Consider the following 20,911-nt stretch of genomic DNA (forward strand, 5'->3'; position numbering starts at 1 on the left):
CCCCCAATAACTAAAAATAGAAAATGTTGCTTTCATTCATTTGAAATATTCTACTGACAAAAGGAATCAATGCACAATTTCAGGAAACAAAGGCGAGGCATACTCTGTATCCCTGAATTATTGTTCCATTCTGACACCACACACAGCTGGTGTTATGCAGACTCCAACTTCCTCAACAAGAGAGCCTGGAAAAGGTCAATTTAATACTAAAAACAAATGGATGATAGTCAGGTGTGCAGCTGATGAATACCCAGCCGATGAAGACCCAAAGACTCAGGGACCTGGGTATTTTATATCTAAAAAACCCAACTCTCCAATCCTCTGCATGAAATCAAATGTAAGCACAGATTGTATTTGCTTAGTGAAAGCCTGAAGGGAAGCAAGGCATGTTGCAACACCACAGTAAAAGTCTTTCATGATACGCACAAATACTGCAGAGAGTAGTAATGCTGCTGTCTGTTCCCCCCTACACAAACAAAAACATCTCTGATACATGCTAGTATAAAAACTAAAAGAAATAAACCCAAAAGTAAACTCATAGGTCTTTTATTTCCCTACTATTCCTCCTTAAATAGTGATAATTCTGTGCATTCCAATTAAGCATCAAGAAGTTTATCAAGGGACTTCCCTGGTGGCGCAGTGGTTGAGAATCCGCCTGCCGATGCAGGGGAAACGGGTTTGTGCCCCGGTCCGGGAGGATCCCACATGCCGCGGAGCGGCTGGGCCCGTGAGCCATGGCCCCTGGGCCTGCCCCTGGTCCAGGAAGATCCTACATGCCGTGGAGCAACTAAGCCCGTGCGCCACAACTACTGAGCCTGCACTCCAGAGCCTGCGAGCCACAACTGCTGAGCCCACACACCACAACTACTGAAGCCCATGCACCTATAGCCCATGTTCTGCAACAAGAGAAGCCACCACAATGAGAAGCCCACACACTGCAACAAAGAGTAGTCCCCGCTCGCTGCAACTAGAGGAAGCCTGCGTGCAGCAACGAAGACCCAATGCAGACAAAAAAAAAGAAAAGAAAAAAAAAGAAAAGAAAAATGTTTATCAAATGCCACTAATCCATTTAAATGGAGGTTAAGCAATGCAAAGCATGCTGCAGCATCTATATCAAAGTATCATGAAGCTTTAAAAAAAAAAAAGAACTATAGATATGCATGACTTTAAGAAAATCAAACAAAACTACAAACATATAAATCAAAAAAATTAGGGAATGATTATTTGTATTTCAAAGATTCTCCTTAAATATCAAGCTTGCGATAAGATAAAATATGGTACCACTACAAAGGTATGAATTCCATTCACATTTTCCTTAATAAAGAGAAGGATACTGACATTATCGTGTTTACTTTAATAAGCAAGACACCCTGAAACATGAGATTAAATAAAAACAGGTGTTAGGTGAATTAAGCACAAAACCCAGGACCACTAATATTCTGTCTTTAAATAAATCTCCCAACACATCATAGACTTTCATACAGAAAACTATTAAATGGACAAACTACTATTATTGTTTAGTTTGATAGCCACTAAGATGAATACACCCAAGTCACAGGGAAAATGCAATGCAATTGGAAGTAGAAAGCAATAACATAAAAGACTCCAATATGATAATACCTAATAATAATAGGTAACATTTATTGAGTCTTTACTAAGTAATAAGCATTTAATTGCATTTAAAAACTCACAACAGCCCATGATATAGTATGCGATACATATGCCTATTTTACAGAGGAAGAAACTGAGGTGCAGAGAAGTTAGTTAATCTACCCAAGGTCATACAGTAGGCAGAATGAGAATTTCAGCCTCAAAAGTCAGATTCCAGAGCATGTAAACCAGGAACCATGCACCCTTCGTTAAAAAGTGCAACAGGGGGCTTCCCTGGTGGCACAGTGGTTGATAGTCCGCCTGCCGATGCAGGGGACACGGGTTCGTGCCCCGGTCCGGGAAGATCCCACATGCCGCGGAGCGGCTGGGCCCGTGAGCCATGGCCGCTGAGCCTGCGCGTCCGGAGCCTGTGCTCTGCAACGGGAGAGGCCACAACAGTGAGAGGCCCGCATACCGCAAAGAAAAAAGTGCAACAGGGTATTCAAAAATGTGGGTGTGTTTGGTAGGGAGCAGTGATTAGAGGGGCAGGGGACAGGAGAAGGATGATGTTGGAAAAGTTGAGAATAATTGTTCTGTGTGCAAAAGAGGTTTCTATGATGATGACCATGGGATGATGATTCAAAAAAAAAAAAAGTGCTTGAGAACCATCACATTAGGAGAACCAGGAAAATTCATAGAGTAACTGGTACCTGAGATGAACTTCAAAGAGTTAGAGAATGGTTAAGATCTGAATAGCTGGAAATAGAGGTAAGATCCAAATAGAAGGCCTTGCATGAGAAAAGGCACTCAGGGAAAAGCAAATAATAAATACAGAGTAGTAGTGGGAGTCCAGCCAGCAGAGGAAAGTGGCAACCGTATGGTGGCTAGCTTTGAACACCTGGGCAAAAAGTTTACATTTAGTTCAAAAAGCAGAGTCATCGAGTTTTTGAACAGCTGTTGGCCATTGGAAAACATGATCAGCAAGCTAGCTGACATAAAGAACACAAATTGTGTAATTCCACATACATTAACTCCAAGGCAAAACTAATCTTAAATCATAAATATCAGAAAATGACTGCCTAGTGATGAGGGAAACCATTTGGAAAAGGCACAAGAGAACTTTCTGAAGTCATGAGAAATGCTCTATATCTTACTTGGGTGGTGCAAAACTGTCAAAACTAATAGAATAGAAGACAATATCTGTGCATTTTATAGTATGTTAATTATATCTCAATTTTTTTTAAGAGGCAAAAAAATCACCGAAGCATGGTAGAAGGGGAGCTAAAGGGACAAGTTAAGGTGACTATTACAGAAACCCATGAGAATGATACCAGAAGCGAGGAGATTGTGGATATAAAGAGAAGAAAAAAAAAAAAAAAAAAAGAGAGAAGCAAGAACACTTATCTTAGGTAACTGTATATGTGTGAAAACGTTTCTACAAATCAATATTAAAATAAAGTATACATGCATGAATTTTATATATATTTCATTCATCCTGTCCCCTGAGAATGTAGGCTGCCAGATGGCAGAGACCAAATAATAACTTTTTCATTTAAAATTATTTTTTCTCATTCTTTTCAATTTGTATACATCTGATGCTGCCATTTCTACCCTCAATTATACTCCATCTCATAACCAATATAAACATACTATGTAGTATTTCTGGTATGGAAAACTTTAAAAATAATTAAACTATTGATTGCTTATGTGCCATTAAGGGCTTGTCCCCCTACCTACTTATTTCACTTAAGAATTATAAGAATCTCATGAGGTTACCTATTATACCCATTTTACAGATGAACAAACTAAGGCTGAGATAAGATGCTCACAGCTACAGAGTAAAAGTAGGCCCCCTTGTCTGTCTGTCTCAACTCCCAGGTTCTGAAGCACTGTGCTATATACTTACACCAAAAATAACTAATATAGTAGGGCTACCTGGAACCAACTCAGAAAAAGTGTGAGAAATTCAGTACAGATGAACTCATAATCCATTAAGTATATTCATCCCCATAGTTTTCAAAAGACTACATTAGTTAACTGGGGGTTATTACAGGACTGTTGTTTTATAAGCTGCTTAAAACAAGGGTGGGGGGATTTGATATTAGTTGCTCTAGGCATTAGATAAATGTTTACTGATTCATATTTATAATGCATATACATAATATGCTATGTCAGGTCAATTCAATTTCTATCAAATCTGGCTTCATGAAGTTTGAAGACTTTGGAAATTATCACAACTAGTGTCAAATAATTAGAAAACATTCTTTAAAAAATAAAGTCAGGGGCTTCCCTGGTGGCGCAGTGGTTGCGTGTCCACCTGCCGATGCAGGGGAACCGGGTTCGCGCCCCGGTCTGGGAGGATCCCACATGCCGCGGAGCGGCTGGGCCCGTGAGCCATGGCCGCTGAGCCTGCGCGTCCGGAGCCTGTGCTCCGCAACGGGAGAGGCCACAGCAGAGGGAGGCCCGCATACCACAAAAAAAAAAAAAAAAGTCAATTCAAATTCAATTTAATTTTTAAAGGTGACAAATGCCATCCTGAATGTATTTTTAGAGAGAGGTTGGCTTCAAATCTCTTGAAATCATAAGGATCAATAGATTTAATAGACTCTTAAAAAGGCTGGTAACCCAGTAGGACTATAGGACCAGTTTCATAAGAAGAGGGATCCTGTTTCTAAATATAAAAATTTGTAAGTTCAGATCCTTCTAATTAAAGAAATGTGAATATTTAGGCAAAAACTGGAGTAAATTTACCTCTAAAATATAAGAAAGTGATTTCCTAAGATAACAAACAAGAGGAAGAAAGAAGTAGTTTATCATGTTGAGAGAGCAAATGTTTTAAGGGCTGTAAAAATAGCATTTTACATAAATATACAAACTCTGCTTATCTTTTTGTTAAAATATATCTCCCCAAAGACTTCTACATGACATTTGTTTAGCAAAGTCTCACTTTTCAGGCTATTTAAGACTTTTCACAAGTTCAAGCAAGTCCTCCAAATTTGAATTAATGAGATTTTACTAATACCACCAACTTATACATTTTATTATACTTTCCCTAGAAACAAATAATCAGTGGGTGAGGTAAGTTACTCTACTCCAGATAAGTATTCTTTTATCAGTGAAAAAAAGAAACCCCAACTATTCTTTTAATTTCATAACTCATTTTACCATTGCTGGGAGAAACTAAAGAAGACTTAAATGAAAGGACGGATATACCATGTTCATGAATTGGAAGACTCAAAATTGTTAAACCATCAACTCCCCCCAAACTGCTTTATAGATTAAACACTCTCAATCAAAATACCAGTAGGACTTTTTGTAGAAATTGACAAGCAAATTTTAAAATTTCTATGGGTATGAGAGAATCAAGTATAGCCAAAACAATTTTGAAAAAGAACAGAACTGGAGTGCTTACACTACTTGATTTCAAAAGGAATCATAAATCTGTAGCAATCAAGACTATAATACCATGGCCTAAGCTTTTCTTATCACATGCTATTCCTCTGCATTCCATAAATATTTGTGAAATTGAATCAAACAGAAGTTCTCCATAGTCTGTCTTACCTAGTGTTATTCTGAGAACAGACTAGAAATTAAGCCTTCTAATGTCCTGTGATTTTGTTTCTTTGCTCTATTTTTTTCAGTCATTTTTAACACAACCTTTTTTCAAACAGAATATTATGCCAGAGCCCAATATGTAAAACTGACATACATTTATAAGTTCAAATTTATAATATTTAATAATAAAGTCAACCAATGAGAACCTAAGTTCATCTATCAGTAGTTCCCCACATATCAAAATTAGTTTTGTTTTTGTTTTTTTTGTGTGTTTTTTTTTGCGGTTCGCGGGCCTCTCACTGCTGTGGCCTCTCCCATTGCGGAGCACAGGCTCCGGACGCGCAGGCTCAGCGGCCATGGCTCACGGGCCCAGCCGCTCCGTGGCATGTGGGATCCTCCCGGACCGGGGCACGAACCCGTGTCCCCTGCATCGGCAGGCGGACTCTCAACCACTGCGCCACCAGGGAAGCCCCAAAATTAGTTATTTTTAATATATGAATGTATCTGTTGTTCTTTTAGGTTTTTTAGCAATTAAAAATGAAATTCAAATCAAATATTAAGAGCAGGGGTCAGCAAACTAAGGCGCATGTGCTAAAGCCTGCCTACCACCTGGTTTTGTATGGCCCTTGATCTAAGCATCTTTTTTTACATTTTAAAAGAGCTGAAAGAAAAAACAACAACAAAAGAAGAATATTTTTTGACATGTGAAAATTATATAAAATTCGAATTTCCACATCCATAAATAAAGGTTTATTGGAACACAGCCACACTCATTTGTCTATGGCTGCTTTTGTGCTACAATGGCGGAGTTGAGTAGCTGCAAAAGAGACTGAATGGGCCACAGGTTTAAAATATTCACTATCTGGCTCTTTACAGAAAAAGTTTGCAGACCCCTGATTTACAAATCCCCGAAGCACCAACTTCATGGAACAGAGTTTGGAAACTATTTGTGACAAAGTGTATTTTCCAAAGATGGCCACTAAGATATTTTCCATTCTACTTGCTCTTCTACAATACACTCTTGCCACTCCCTCACCAAGAGGAGTCCAATTCCCTTCCCTTTGAATCTGGGCTCATCTTAGTGACTTGCTTGGTCAATATAATATGGTGGAAGTGACTTCTAAGACTACCAAGACCAGGTCATAAGAAACCTTGCAGCTTCCTCCTAGGTGTCTTGGATGCTATGTCACAGGATGCTTCCTCTGAGAACCTAGCACCATGATGTGAGAAGCTTGAACCTCATAGAGAAACCAAGAATAGGCATTCCTGCCTAAACCTCAGCTGAGCCTCAAGTCAATAGCCAGCCTCAACTGATATCCATGTGGGAGGGCTATCCTGGCCCTCCAGCTCAGATGAGCCTTTAGATGACTGCAGCCCAGGAGATATCTGACTGCAACCACATTAGAGACTCTACATAAAAACCACTAGCAGCTCCAGTCAATCAGTCAATCTGCAGAACTGTGAAATATAATAATAAATGCTTATTTTAAGTTACTATATTTTGGGGTAGTTTGTTATATAGCAATAGACAACTGAAACACCATTATACTAAAACAAATCTAGGAATGTTTCAGGTAAGAAATTCCAGACTTCTGAGTCAAGCCCATGCGTGGACTATCCATGTGTATCACCAGGCCAAACCCTACCAAAGCCTCCCACTAAGCCTAGGTGTTCTAGAAGTAGCCGTGGATAAAGGAAGTAGTAAACAATACTCTAATGGAGTCACTGCAGTTTCCTAATCTGTACGCATCTCAAGCAGACTCACTGTTCCCCAAAGCATGCCAATAAGCCTGAGTCTTAGTCTAAAATTCTCACAAAGAAATGGAACATAATTTTTCTCATTCCTAAAATTACATCAGGATGGGCAAAGAAACAATTCTCGGTTTTCATGCTGTAAATGAACTGATGATTATAATTCCTCGTTATTTTTACTTAAATATCTTAAAAAAATGATAAGTGAACTTAGATGAGATGTAGTCAAGTTAACAGTACATAGCAAAGTATCACTAAATGGCAGTTTACCTCTAACAAATTTGGGCTTAATAATAAAAGTCCATACTGTCACCTCCTCCTGCCTGAAGGGTGATAGGTAAGAGCTGTCCACTGACATATTTCTGATATGTGCCAGTTATGTGTGATAAACTCCTTAGCCTGGAAAATTTAATTAAACTGAGTATCAATCCCCTATAAAGCCCACACATCATATTTTCAATATTACTTTAAGCCACAGCAGATTCAAATTTCAAAGAATGAGTACTTAGTGTATATGTTAGGTATGCTGTTACACTCTGGGGATGTCTTCAATTGGTGTAAGTTTCATTCAAAAGAGAGTAGCGGGGCTTCCCTGGTGGCGCAGTAGTTGAGAGTCCGTCTGCCGATGCAGGGGACACGGGTTCGTGTCCTGGTCTGGGAAAATCCCGCATGCCGCGGAGCGGCTAGGCCCGTGAGCCATGGCCGCTGAGCCTGCGCGTCTGGAGCCTGTGCTCCGCAACGGGAGACACCACAACAGTGAGAGGCCCGCGTACCGCAAAAAAAAAAAAAAAGAGAGAGTAGCGGGCACTTCCCTGGTGGTCCAGTGGTAAAGAATCCGTCTTTCAATGCAGGGGACGCCGGTTCGATCCCTGGTCGGGGAACTAAGATCCCACATGCCACGGGGCAACTAAGCCCGCGTGACACAACTAGAGAGAGAAAACCCGCACGCCACAACTAAAGAGAGGAGCCCGAGCACCACAACTAGAGAGAGGACGCCGGTTCGATCCCTGGTCGGGGAACTAAGATCCCACATGCCACGGGGCAACTAAGCCCGCGTGACACAACTAGAGAGAGAAAACCCGCACGCCACAACTAGAGAGAGAAGCCCGAGCACCACAACTAGAGAGAAGCCTGTGCGATGCAACGAAAGATCCCACATGCCAAAACTAAGACACGACACGGCCAAAAAAATAAAGAAAACAAAAATTCAAAAAATAAAAAAAATAAAAGAGAGTAGCAGCTCTGAATTATTTTGATATTACTGAGAATCACAATGTAACACAGAATGGTATGTTTATTTTATATAAAAAGGGATATTACTGGAACACTTAAGGTTCCTAATATTTTTTCTTAATTCAATAATTGTTTTCAAGTTTATTTAAATATTTATTCATGTGACTATTGTTCACACTAATGTGGAAAATACTTGCACAGATAAGTGTTTTAAGAGGAAAACATTTCAACCCTTTATGGCTTAAAGCAATTCTACAAAAGTGCTGCGACCAGTTAGTGATGTCTGCCACAGGGATGACCAGTAGTGAGAAATATGCTGGGCATTTGCCAACCCTGACCTATTTCATCAGTTTCATGCAGTCTCCTCCCTTCAGATCTCCTACGGGGTCCCTTCAAAGATCCCCGTGATGGAACTTCCACCCAGTCTTAGGAAGTGAGATTTCCTTTTCTTCAGCCAGTCTTTCCCACTGTCAGAGTCTAATCTCCACAGTGACCCTTGATAAGCCTTACCCTGGTGCAGATGTCCTGGCCCAAAAAGGCAGATTCCCCTAACATCAAGAGGTCATTGGATAAGTCACATTTTGGGCCCCAAGAGCTTAGATGGTAGATGGCCAAACCCTGGTAGAACGTGGTAAAGCCGTGATTTGCATCCAGGCAATCAAGCACCAGAGTCTCTGCACTTAGTCACTGTATCTGGCACGTGGTTGCTGCCATTTCTACAACATGTATTAAACTATATCTTGGTCCTTCAGTTCACAGTTATCTGAATCCATTATTAATAAAAGCAAAATCTCTATAGAGAAAATATTACAATTTACTACTCCAGCACAGCAAATGTGACTACATTACAGGACTTTTAAATAATTCAAAACTGGCATTTTCTAATTAAAGACACACTAATAAGCGTGTTAATGAATGTTTTACACTTATTAGGAAAAAAATGGTGGGATATAAATACGCTTCGTAAAACAATTTAAAAATGACCATACAATTCATATTCTTGTGTTCCATATGGTCTTGTATTGAAAATTTAACAGTATTTGAACATAATTTAATGTGATAACTACTATTAGTGTTCAGAATACACATTATCAGTGACTTTTGCAACTCAGAATCCATAACAATTCTATTCACATCCTGTGTAACTCCATGGGGATTCTATAAGGAAAGTTTCCATATATGGTATATTTTCTCCATAGACTCCCCACGGTTTATACAGGATATAAATCTGGTCCATTGTGACAATGAAAACAACAGATCACTGAAAACTCATTTGTAATTTCTGCTGAACAAACCAAACTAACAATTAGGGAAACCAATACTCAAGTGAAAATAAATAATCTGAGAATTATAAAATAACCACTGGGTATTTTTATTCCGTTTCTGTACTAGTAGAATTAGTATATAAATACCCAGAAGGAAAAAAAATTCCTATCTTTATTTAGTTTAAAATATTCCCTTGATACTAAAAATTATGATGTCAACTGTTAACAGGCAAGAAACCCAAAAGGAAATTTCACATCAGAACTCACATTGTCAGAAGGAAAGAAAAGACAATAATATAGTAAGATAAGTCAAAAGTGTTATATGATCTTTAACTTCCCAGCCTCCTGTATGACCATGTCCCAGTGTAAATCCCAGTGATCTATAATTATTTTTCCTTATTTGTGACTTCAGCAGTCTGTGGTTTCTATTTATCTAAAGTCATGTAATAATATTTTTTCTTTTATTCAATGTTCTGAGTGCAGAATTAGAGGTAAGTTTTTGGGTGTATATTTAAGTATTTGTATTTTAAGTAAGATGAAAGCATCTAAAATTCAATACAGCTAAATACTAACTGCCAGATTAAAGATGTAGGAAAGGAAAATGGCTGTTTCTAAACTACCTAGTTTCATATGACAAAAACTAATAAAGCAGGGGAGATATAGTACTAAAATGTCAAACATACATTTGACAGCAAAAACAGCAGTCTCATACAATTATTTAACAAGAACTAGGGCTTATATTGCAAAATAGTCCAGGTGTGAATAGCCATTTTTTGAATGACCACAGTTGCTGTTAACATCTCAACCAACTCACAAAAATTACACCAAAACAATAGACCTAAGTTTAATCTCACGTATGACTGGTTGTCAAGAATGGCCCTGAAATGCACATAAAAAGGGAGTGTGACTCATTTATTTCTCTATCAAAGAGATGCCCATTTAATTATACAGTTTCTTGGTGACCTAATATTGCTAGGGTATATTCATTTTACTATCTCCCACATAATGGCTCAAAATTTGAGATAATTACATTGTTCTTAGAAACATGGTAACATACTCACTATTAAAACTGAGAAGCTGTCAATTCCAAATTAATGCATTCATCAGTAATGAAAATAAAAAGCAACAGCTGTTGGGACGTCCCTGGTGGCACAGTGGTTAAGAATCTGCCTGCCAGAGCTTCCCTGGTGGCGCAATAAAAATCCGCCTGCCAACGCAGAGGACAAGGGTTCGAGCCCTGGTCCGGGAAGATCCCACATGCTGCGGAGCAACTAAGCCCGTGAGCCACAACTACTGAGCCTGTGCTCTAGAGCCTGTGAACCACAACTACTGAGCCCGCGTGCCACAACTAATGAAGCCCACGCACCTAGAGCCTGTGCTCTGCAACAAGAGAAGCCACTGCAATGAGAAGCCCGCGCACCGCAACGAAGAGTAGCCCCTGCTCACTGCAACTAGAGAAAGTCCGCGTGCAGCAACGAAGACCCAACACAGACAAATACATAAATTTATTAAAAAAAAATAAAAAGCAACAGCTGCACTTTTGGTGCCCATCAAAGAAAACTGCATGGGGCATCACCCATACCCCAAATCCTTTCCAGCATCTAGCTGCCTACTGAAGGTGATGTGGGCATGCAGAGGATGGCAGGGAAGACTTGTGAGCCAGCCACACCAGAGCTAAAGAGAACTGACACTCTGACACACAGGTCCACCATTTCCCCATCATCACTAAGCTCACAAAATACTACTGCTCTGTTCGGACTTCGGTGATTTCTTTCTCCCTTTCGAGATAATGCTATATGTTCTTTCTAATATATCATGACTATAACAAAATGTTGACAGGAGGGATTAAATGACACTATTTGCCCCAAGGGCACACTTTCTGAAAAGGTAAGATGTTGCTTTCTTCACTGGACTAATAAGGTAGGTGCTTTGGAAGACACATTAGTTTGTTAGACCAGGGCACAATTCCCACCACAGCACATCTTAAATGGTACTCTTGAGGCCTGAAAAAGTTAAACATAGGAGGGGAAACAGGAGGAGGACCAAGCTAGATAAACGCTAATTGAATAAATGCCCATGTACTTGAAGTATTTACTCTTTGGAGAATAAGTGGCTTTATGAGGAAGGACGCAGTACAAAACCAGTGTTCCTTACTCCACAAAAAGAAAAGATGAACTTTTTCTCCATTTATAAAATTTTAAGAGGAAATGAAACATTTTTAATTTTTATCGAATTCAATTTATCAGTTTTAAAATATGAACTATCATTAAGTCAAGTACCTAAAATATGCATTTTAAAGACCCTCCCCTCACAAAACTTTATTTTTAGTACTTTCTTCTTAAACCTAAATTATTTTGATCACAGACTAAAATTGCATTTCCTCAAAGCAGATAAACAGCAGACTTACTACTCCCATTTTTAGACATGGGAAATTTCAGTAAAGGAAAAGCTCAGTGAAATATATCAAGATGGTAACAGAGTTACAGAAGCTATACTTCCTGCTTTGTACTAATGATTAATCTACACATAACACAAAACACTTCCATTTAAAAGTGGGCTGAAAATAGATTGTGCCCAATTTACACAACTATGGGAGATTCAGATACTCTAAGTGAGAAAAAATGTGACGGGCACTGTTGGAGTTATTCACCAAAGTGAATTAAGCAGATATTCACTGGGCCTTCCCTGGTGGCGCAGTGGTTAAGAATCCGCCTGCCAATGCAGGGGACACGGGTTCAAGCCCTGGTCCAGGAAGATCCCACATGCCGTGGAACAACTAAGCCCATGCGCCACAACTACTGAGCCTGCACTGTAGAGCCCACGAGCCACAACTACTGAGCCCAAGTGCCACAACTACTGCAGCCCGCACACCTAGAGCCCATGCTCCGCAACAAGAGAAGCCACCACAGTGAGAAACCCGCGCACTGCAATGAAGAGTAGACCCCGCTCGCCGCAACTAAAGAAAGCCCGCGTGCAGCAGCAAAGACCCAACACAGCCTAAATAAATAAATAAATAAAATTTTTTTTAAAAGAAGGTATTCACTGAAACAAGGTCAGACAAAGCATTTATTAATTTTGTTGCCATAACTATGTAAGTTTTAACTTTGATAAACAAGGGTCTACTCTTCCAGGTAAATTTTTTGTCATTTTTAAGGCTCTTTTGTGTATGTATGTGTGTGTGTGTGTGTGTGTGTGTGTGTGTGTGTGTATATGGAAGAGGCGGGAGCTTTTTTGGCATTTAAATTAAGCAATACTATTTTCAGTGAGACAAAACATGTTATAATGTGATACCCAGCTTACCTCAAATTCCTGACCTCAAAGGTCTGAAACAAAAAGTCAACTTAATCAATCCAGTACTTGAAAATGAAGACATGGACATTTCTATTGACATTTCCTTCTCTTATAAGCAAAGAGCAAGGAGGAGAGAAAGAAAATTTTAAAGAGCCATGTACAAGTGACTATGTCAAAAGAATTCAGAATAGTGATTACCTTTTGGTGAGGGGGAGAAGTAAAATTGACTGGGAAGGGTCATCACAAGGAAACTTTCTGGAGTAACAGAAATGTTCTGTATCTCAAACTGGGTAGTGGTTCCATAGGTGTAAACACAGGCAAAAATTCAATGAGCTACACACTTCGACTTATGCATTTTATTGTATGTAAACCATACCTCAATTTAAAAAGTAAAAGCATCCAATACAAGTAAGGTACTGCAACCAGAAATCAAGAATAAGAATCATGAAATCAGAATATGATAGAAAAAAAAAACAGACCTTTCCAGGATCTAGCACAGCACTGTACATCGAGTAGATGGCTAAACAAGTATTTATTGTAAAAGTTTAGTAAGAATATCCTAGGTGGTTTGGAAGATCTCTTCTGAACTAATTAGAACTTTTAATGTGACTATTTTTCAGAATATTCCAAATATAGATAGTCTCAGCCTATAAAATAGCCTCCAAAAGATGGACATTATAGGTCTAGAAAAGCTATGCCTCAAAACACAAAGAAAATACAATTGTCTTAACTCTGAGTACAGATTTAAGGAATCTCCTTATCTAAAGAAAGCAGTCCATTCTCAACACTTTACAACCACTGACAGTACAAATCTATCTATGGTCTTCTAGGGACAAGCAGGAAACAAAATTTAATACTCAGTGAAGTCAAAAAATGCCCAAAACCTACATGATGATGTTCTGTCTTCTGAATGGTATGCTACCTGTGCAGTAATTTGGTAGCTATGGAGATCAAAATCAACCAGCAGTTTTCAAACACAGCACATAGCACATGTGTGATATTATCAAAAGATCAGGTTTAATCATCAAGAAAGTCAACATGTCTGCTTGGTAAACCTGGCCACACAATGTTAGGGTCCCTATGCCAAGAACCCAAAGAGTCCCACACTGAGTTTCAACTTCCATTTTCAGCTAAACAAAGTAATAAAACTAATTTTCCTTTAGTAGATAAATATTTCTATCTATACCTAGGTTCCTACATAAACAAAATTCCATGACTGAAATGAAACTGGAAGGTCTTTGCCACTAAATAATCTGTTTCTATTTCTTGGGTGACAATAATTCCAAATGTATCATTAAGTGAATTCAAAAAACATTTTTAAATTATTAGAAAATAAAATTGTCACATGCTGAATGGGGCATTACATCTCATTGTTATTCTATCTTGACCTTGATAATGCAGTGTGGTAATTTCAGAAATAGGAAGCCTCTAGGTAAAACAACAAAAATAATCCACCCTTTAAAAAAGCCAATCAAGAAACAAAAGAAATGAAGATTATTAGCTCTCTTGAAATACTACTATTCTGGAATAATCATAAACTATGCACAAATAGTCACACTGATCACCTGAGATCAGAAAGAAAAGGTTGGATTATATATTCATAAGAAATGTGTTTCCTAAATTCCTACCCTAACCCCCTCTCCCCACAAAGATAGTGTCTTGCCAATGTTTAATGTTCTAGGTCAGCAGAGTCTCTTTAGAAATTTCTGAGTCTCTTTAGAAATTCTTAACTGTCACCTTTGCTTATGGATAATGACAAAATATTCTGCAAAGCCTGTATAACTGCATCGACAAGTTATACTATTCTAGAGCCAGCATTAAATAATCCTCATTACTTAGGCTGGTCATCATTTTTCAAATACCCATTTTAGCTGTCTACAAGTGCCATCCAGCCCAGCCCCTTGTGCAGGGCCTGCTCTGCACCAAAGCAATTTCATTGCATAAGTTTTAAGACAGATACAATGCTGCTGGACTGTGGCACTAGCCAGCATATTAAAATTGAAGCCATTGTGTAAAAAAAAAAAAAAATCCATCTTTAAAAATAAAGCTTATTTCTTATTCTTTAAATCTACATATAATATCTACTCCTATGTTTCTGTAAAAATATGGAAGAAGAGGATATAATGATACACCCATTCTCCTTGTAGCTAAAAAATGTAAGCCCCTTTTTCCTTTTTAATAAACACTATCATCTCAGATCCTCCAGTATCTATTTTAGGGTTTAAGGACCATTATAGAACCCACAACAATAGATCAGTGACAGACTTGATCCCATCAATTAACACATTCTGGGGAGGCTGCCCGGATTCCTGTCTTCCTCCCCTCCCTCTTGGAGGCCTGGTTTTGACCACACTGACATCCCTGGCCTTAAGGATGAATAACCCAGATAAGGGGGAGTCCCTTCCCTGAGACCAATTTCTTTGTAATTAAAGCCAAAATACAAAAGCTGTTAATGACCTAAGGCAAAGTGATATGAACTCCAAGCCAATGAAACCATGACAGCAAACAGATTTCTAAACAGCAAAGTGAGATCCATTTACTTACATGAAGATTCAGTGCCAAACATGGCTGGCTCCAGAGGCTGCTTTTAAAAGATTAGAAGAAGGGAAAAAAAGGAAGGAAGAAAAATCGAGGAGAGTGTACGTGTGAGAGTGGAGAGATGAGCTGCTACACAGCAGAGGTCATGAAGACAGACAATGCAGTCTAAGCTGTGTCCAGCTGCCAGATTCTCCTCTTACAAGCTTCAGTGTTCTCCCGTGTGATTGAAAAGCAAGGTCTCCTACAGCACCAAAAACCGAAGAGCTGTTTTGGAAAATCCAACACGGAAAGGCAGGCCGACGTGGCTCCTCTGGGATGCAGGGAGGCAGGACTAGGTAGCAGCAGGGGCAAGACTGGGAGCAGCAGCAACAGCGGATACTGCAATCCCCAGTCCTGTTACAGCAGTAAGACAATAGCAGGGCTTATGCATACGCTGGTGACGTCAGAGACACTGCACAGACCGACTGCGCTGCTTGAGCCAGAGGCTCCAGGGGCTTCAGGGGAGCAGGCAATTCAAAGGGGAATTCCTTCGTCACAAAATGCACAAGGCCAAGAGCCACATACACATTCACCCTCCTGACAAGATCTTCATCCTGTGATACCAGGCACTAAAAGAGACCTCAAAGAAATTTAAATATTGGCTTTATAGCAACCAACCACAAAGATATGCAAATCAGGGTTCTTGGTTTTATGCAGCAAGTAGAACTTTCCAAGGGAATTAAGAATATCAGAAATGAGAAAAATAACCTACCTTTTAAAATAACTCCAGAGCTCATTGTTTTTTCAGTAGGCTTGTGGTAGACTGACAGATCAGGGGTTGTACACTCAACCACAAATATGTGAAAATATGTACACTATTCCACACACTTTCTGGGCATATAAATTCACAAGCAAATGTAACAGTAAAATAATACTATAAGCACTTAGAACACTGCTTAACACCCAGTGAACACTCAAATATTAATGAATACATTATTATTTATTTTGCAACTATTATTCAAATGTGAAAACCACCACTCTAGGAATATATGTATGTACACATATTTCTCCTATGCCATCTCTTTTGCCTTATTTTTCTTCATTTTACCTTGTGAGAATTCCTGTCATTTCTCCCGAGTAACGCAGTCATGTTAACGCTGTGTGCACACACCAGCGTACACCTGTGTGCAAGTGGGCATAATTCTTTTTCATCCATCAACACAAAGAAGGTATTATTATTTTGTCTCTTGACTCATTACCTGCCTTACCTTTACTCTTAGAAATCTGTTTTTTTCTAAAAGCTATAAGTGTACAGACTTTAATTAGAATGTCTATCCAACACAAGCAAAGAAAGTTTTGTTCTAATATTTTAAAAATATTGAAATGCATAAAAAGTGTGTTTTTTCAATAATCCCACTTTTAAAATCATATAAAATAGGAAGTTCAAAAGCTCAAGTTTCTTTTCCATCCATTCATCTAAGGTATATACTTTTTCCAATATTTTCTGAAGTTTACAAAGACGTCTTTATATAACACAGTTTTTAAACATTAAATTCTTATATGATTGTGGAACTGCAAATTACCATCTAAAAAATATCATTAATAACTCTCTGGTCAGTATATGTAGATCCATCTCATCTTTAAATGGTTACATAATATTCCATTGTATGGATGTGCATAATTTTATTCAAGGTAATTTGACCTTTATGTTACTGAAAATGCTGAACCATTATGAAGAAATTGCAATGATGCTACATAAGAACAAATATTTTGTTGTAGCTAAGATAATAATAACTAATTTTACTAAATGTTTACTATGTGCCAGGTATTATTTTGGGAACTTCACATGTATCAGCTTATGTAATCTTCATAACAACCCTACAAGGTAGGGTTATCCACATTTGATAGACAGTGGTCACACTGGTTACTAAGTGATAAGCTGGGATTCAAGCCCAGGCAGTCTGGTTCCAAAACACAGGCTCTTGACTACTCTTCTATAATGCCTCTTGAAAAATAAAAAAATAATTACCAAAATTATATTTTAAGAATTCAACTAAAATGAAAGGAAAATAGAAATCAACTGAAAATATGGAGAAGAAAATTCTTAAAAGAGAAGGGTCACCAAAAAAACTAAAAATGACAGAAAGGACTATACTGAAAATTGCAAAAATTAAGAAAAATGCATCCCTCCCAAAATAAGTGGTCCAGGTCAACAACCAGTGGAGAACACAGGCATACCTCAGAGATACTATGGGTTCAGATCCACACCATCACAATAAAGCAAGTCACACAACTTTTTGGGTTTCCCAGTACATATACAAGTTATGTTTACACTGTACTGTAGTCTATTAAGTGCCACAGCACTATGTCTAAAAAAAATGTTAATTTTAAAATACTTTATTGCTAAAAAATGCTAACCATCATCTGAGCCTTCAGCGAGTTGTAGTAGTAACACCAAAGATCACTGATCGCAGGTCACCATCAAAATAAATGTAACAGGGCTTCCCTGGTGGCGCAGTGGTTGAGAGTCCGCCTGCCGATGCAGGGGACACGGGTTCGTGCCCTGGTCCGGGAAGATCCCACATGCCGTGGAGCGGCTGGGCCCGTGAGCCATGGCCGCTGAGCCTGCGCGTCCGGAGCCTGTGCTCCGCAACGGGAGAGGCCGCAACAGTGAGAGGCCCGCGAACCGCAAAAAAAAAAAAAAATACAAAATAAATGTAACAATAATGAAAAAGTTTGAAATATGTTGAGAATTACCAAAATGTGAGACAGAGACACAGAGTGAGCAAATCTGTTGTAAAAATGATGCTGACAGACTTGCTTGAAGCAGGGTTGCCGCAAACTTTCAATTTGTAAAAAGATGCAATTTCTGCAAAGAGCAATAAAAGAAAGCTCAATAAAACGAGGTATGCCTGTATCAATAATAGTGTTGAGACACAACTGCAGGAAGTGGGAAAGGGCAATACACTTCAAAAGGGTTGAAACCAGAATAGTATCTTAACATAAGATCTATTTCAAATTGCATCCCAGATGTTGCACGTGAATAGTCACACAAATGGGGGTGGATGTGGCCATCAGAAAGGCAAAAGGAAAAGTAGAATGAGAAAATGATCCCTGGATAGAGATATAGTTAGTCCTCCGTATCCACTGGTTCCACATCCATGGATTCAACCAACTGCGGATCACAATATTCGGTAAAAAAAAAATTCCAGAAAGTTCCAGAAGCAAAACTTGAATTTGATGCACACTATTGACATAGCATTTACACTGTATTTACAACAACTTACATAGCATTTATATCATATTAGGTATTATAAGTAATCTCGAGATGATTTAAAATATGCATGTAGGTTATATGTAAATACTACACGATTTTATATAAGGGATTTGAGCACCCGTGGATTTGGGGGTGAGGGCAGTCCTGAAACCAATCCACCACAGATACCAAGTGACAACTGGTAGTTCCCACCAGAGGCCATAGTCTATATGTGACAACTTCTTGCTGACTCACTGATGTAGCTCTTTCTTCAGCTTATATGTGAGGGTGTATATATGCATATATAAACACATTTTTCTGAGTGCCTATATTTATTTCTTGGCACAGATTTCTAAGAGTAAGTTAAAGGCTGCAATATTTTTCAAGATGTCTACTTTTTAGATAACTATAGCAGGATCAGTATGTTAAAAACGTTAGGTCTCTGGGCTTCCCTGGTGGCACAGTGGTTAAGAATCCCCCTGCCAATGCAGGGGACACGGGTTCGAGCCCTGGTCCGGGAAGATCTCACATGCCACGGAGCAACTAAGCCCATGCGCCACAACTACTGAGCCTGCATGCCACAACTACTGAAGCCTGCATGCCTAGAGCCCATGCTCCGCAACAAGAGAAGCCACCGCAATGAGAGGTCCATGCACCGCAAAAAAGAGCAGCCGCTGCTCGCCGCACTAGAGAAAGCCCGCGCCCAGCAACGAAGACCCAATGCAACCAAAAAATAAATTAATTAAATAAATAAATTTTTATATATTAAAGAAAAAACATTAGATCTCACTTGCCAGCAATCTGGACACATATGACAACCTCTGACTCCTATTAAGGTTTCTATAACCTCTGGATGCCTGAGGTATTTCTAAACACTTCAGAAGGTTGGGATCCATATGGCTAAAGACCTCTTTGACAAAACAGATGCCAAAATTTTAGTTTGCTCCCATTCTCTCCTCTGGGCAGCTGGCATGAGCTCAGAGAATGAAGACAAATATTAATGGCCTGCCTAAGGAAAACATAATGAAAGAAAATGGAGGAAGAATAAAACTGACTGTTGTCCTCCATGCCCCTTCAAAAAAATCACACACTACATTCCAAAACCAAAGTGATCTTTGGGTTATTATCAATTATGTCTAATTATGCATGCCTGCGACCCTGCCTGCCTGTGACCCTGCCCTTCCATTAGTAAAGCGAGTACTGTTAATTTCAGGATAAAATTAGCAATGAAAGAAGAGATCAATATTCAAAATAATTTAGTGGTCAAAATAATTATTGTTAACTTAGAATGTTGCTGATAAAGAAAGATAATAGTGAAACTCTTAAAGTAAGTCAATAGTAATTTTTAGAAGAAACCCCATTCATAAATTGACTCAACTATTTTCTGAAAGCCTACTGTTCTGCACTCTAGGAATACAGCCATGAACAAACTCTCTCCTCTTTGGAGCTTATATTCTAGAGGGTGAGACGGACAAACAAATATGTAATATATCAAGTGGTTGTACATGTTATAAAGAGAAATAAGAGGAATTAACGAGGAGTGATTGAATGGGAGGGTTATTTTAGGTAAAACTGTCAGATAATGTCACCCTAAAAAGATGACATTTCAACAAAGACCTGAAAAAACTGAGAGGAAACCACATGGGTAACATGGAAACCACATGGGGGAAAGAGCTTTCCAGAAAAACAAAATAAAATACATCTATTCTTGAATAGTCAAGACTCAGTTTTCTACTGGAAGATATCCCCTTTAGTGCTATGATGCTGTCATTAGTACAAAAGTGGTTGTGCTGAACTGAAATAAATAAATACATTATCTTTTCTAATGCAAAAGAATTCACTCTTCCATGAACTGAAAACATGTGTGTTCTTTTCTTCAAAGTTTAATAGACTAAATATACCTATATTTGCAAATATGTAAATGTTTATAAAAATCACCATAGAAGACAATACTCAAAATAGCTTCCTACCACATCAGACAACTAGCTTAATAAATGTTATCTCTATTAGTGTGGTAAGAACTTAAACCACATATTCTCTTCAGAGTACATACAAGGCCTAATTTTAAAAGTGTCATATCTGGAATTTCTCTGGAGCTGTATCCTTTGTTCACATTAAAGCTTTATTTTCTTACTATTCCTCTTGATGTGTATTTAGCATGTTAAAGTTGTGTGTCTTTTAAAATACCATTTATGCATTTATAAAGTATTACTTAAAAACAACAAAGAAGTGTTTTAATGGCAATACATAAACTATAGAAAAATGGAAAAAAAATCAATGATTCTGTTCTTTGGAAAAAAGGTACAAATATATAATTAAAACAAACTCATAGTAAAGCTCCCTGGTAGGATTATAGAAATTTGATTTCTTTGTATATGTCTATAAAATGTAGTCCTTTTTGCTTCAACATAGTATCACACATACAGTGAGCCTTCTAACAGGTAATTATATT

At 38.4% G+C, this 20,911-nt stretch overlaps 1 protein-coding gene across 10 annotated transcripts in view; it reads right to left on the reverse strand.

Annotated features, from left to right (window-relative positions):
• Nucleotides 1–20,911, reverse strand: part of ST7 (suppression of tumorigenicity 7) — a 288,195-nt gene that overhangs the window by 188,604 nt on the left and 78,680 nt on the right. The window contains exon 1 of one of the 10 annotated variants that reach the window (XM_024132184.3): nucleotides 15,231–15,610. The exons of the other annotated variants lie outside the window; for them this stretch is intronic. Coding sequence (XP_023987952.1) covers nucleotides 15,231–15,252 — 22 coding nt within the window. The 5' untranslated portion in view covers nucleotides 15,253–15,610. Of the gene's footprint in view, nucleotides 1–15,230; nucleotides 15,611–20,911 lie in introns of those variants that run through there. 10 annotated transcript variants of the gene reach the window in all.

This window comes from Physeter macrocephalus, chromosome 5 (assembly GCF_002837175.3).
Source record: "Physeter macrocephalus isolate SW-GA chromosome 5, ASM283717v5, whole genome shotgun sequence".
NCBI lineage: Eukaryota > Metazoa > Chordata > Mammalia > Artiodactyla > Physeteridae > Physeter > Physeter macrocephalus.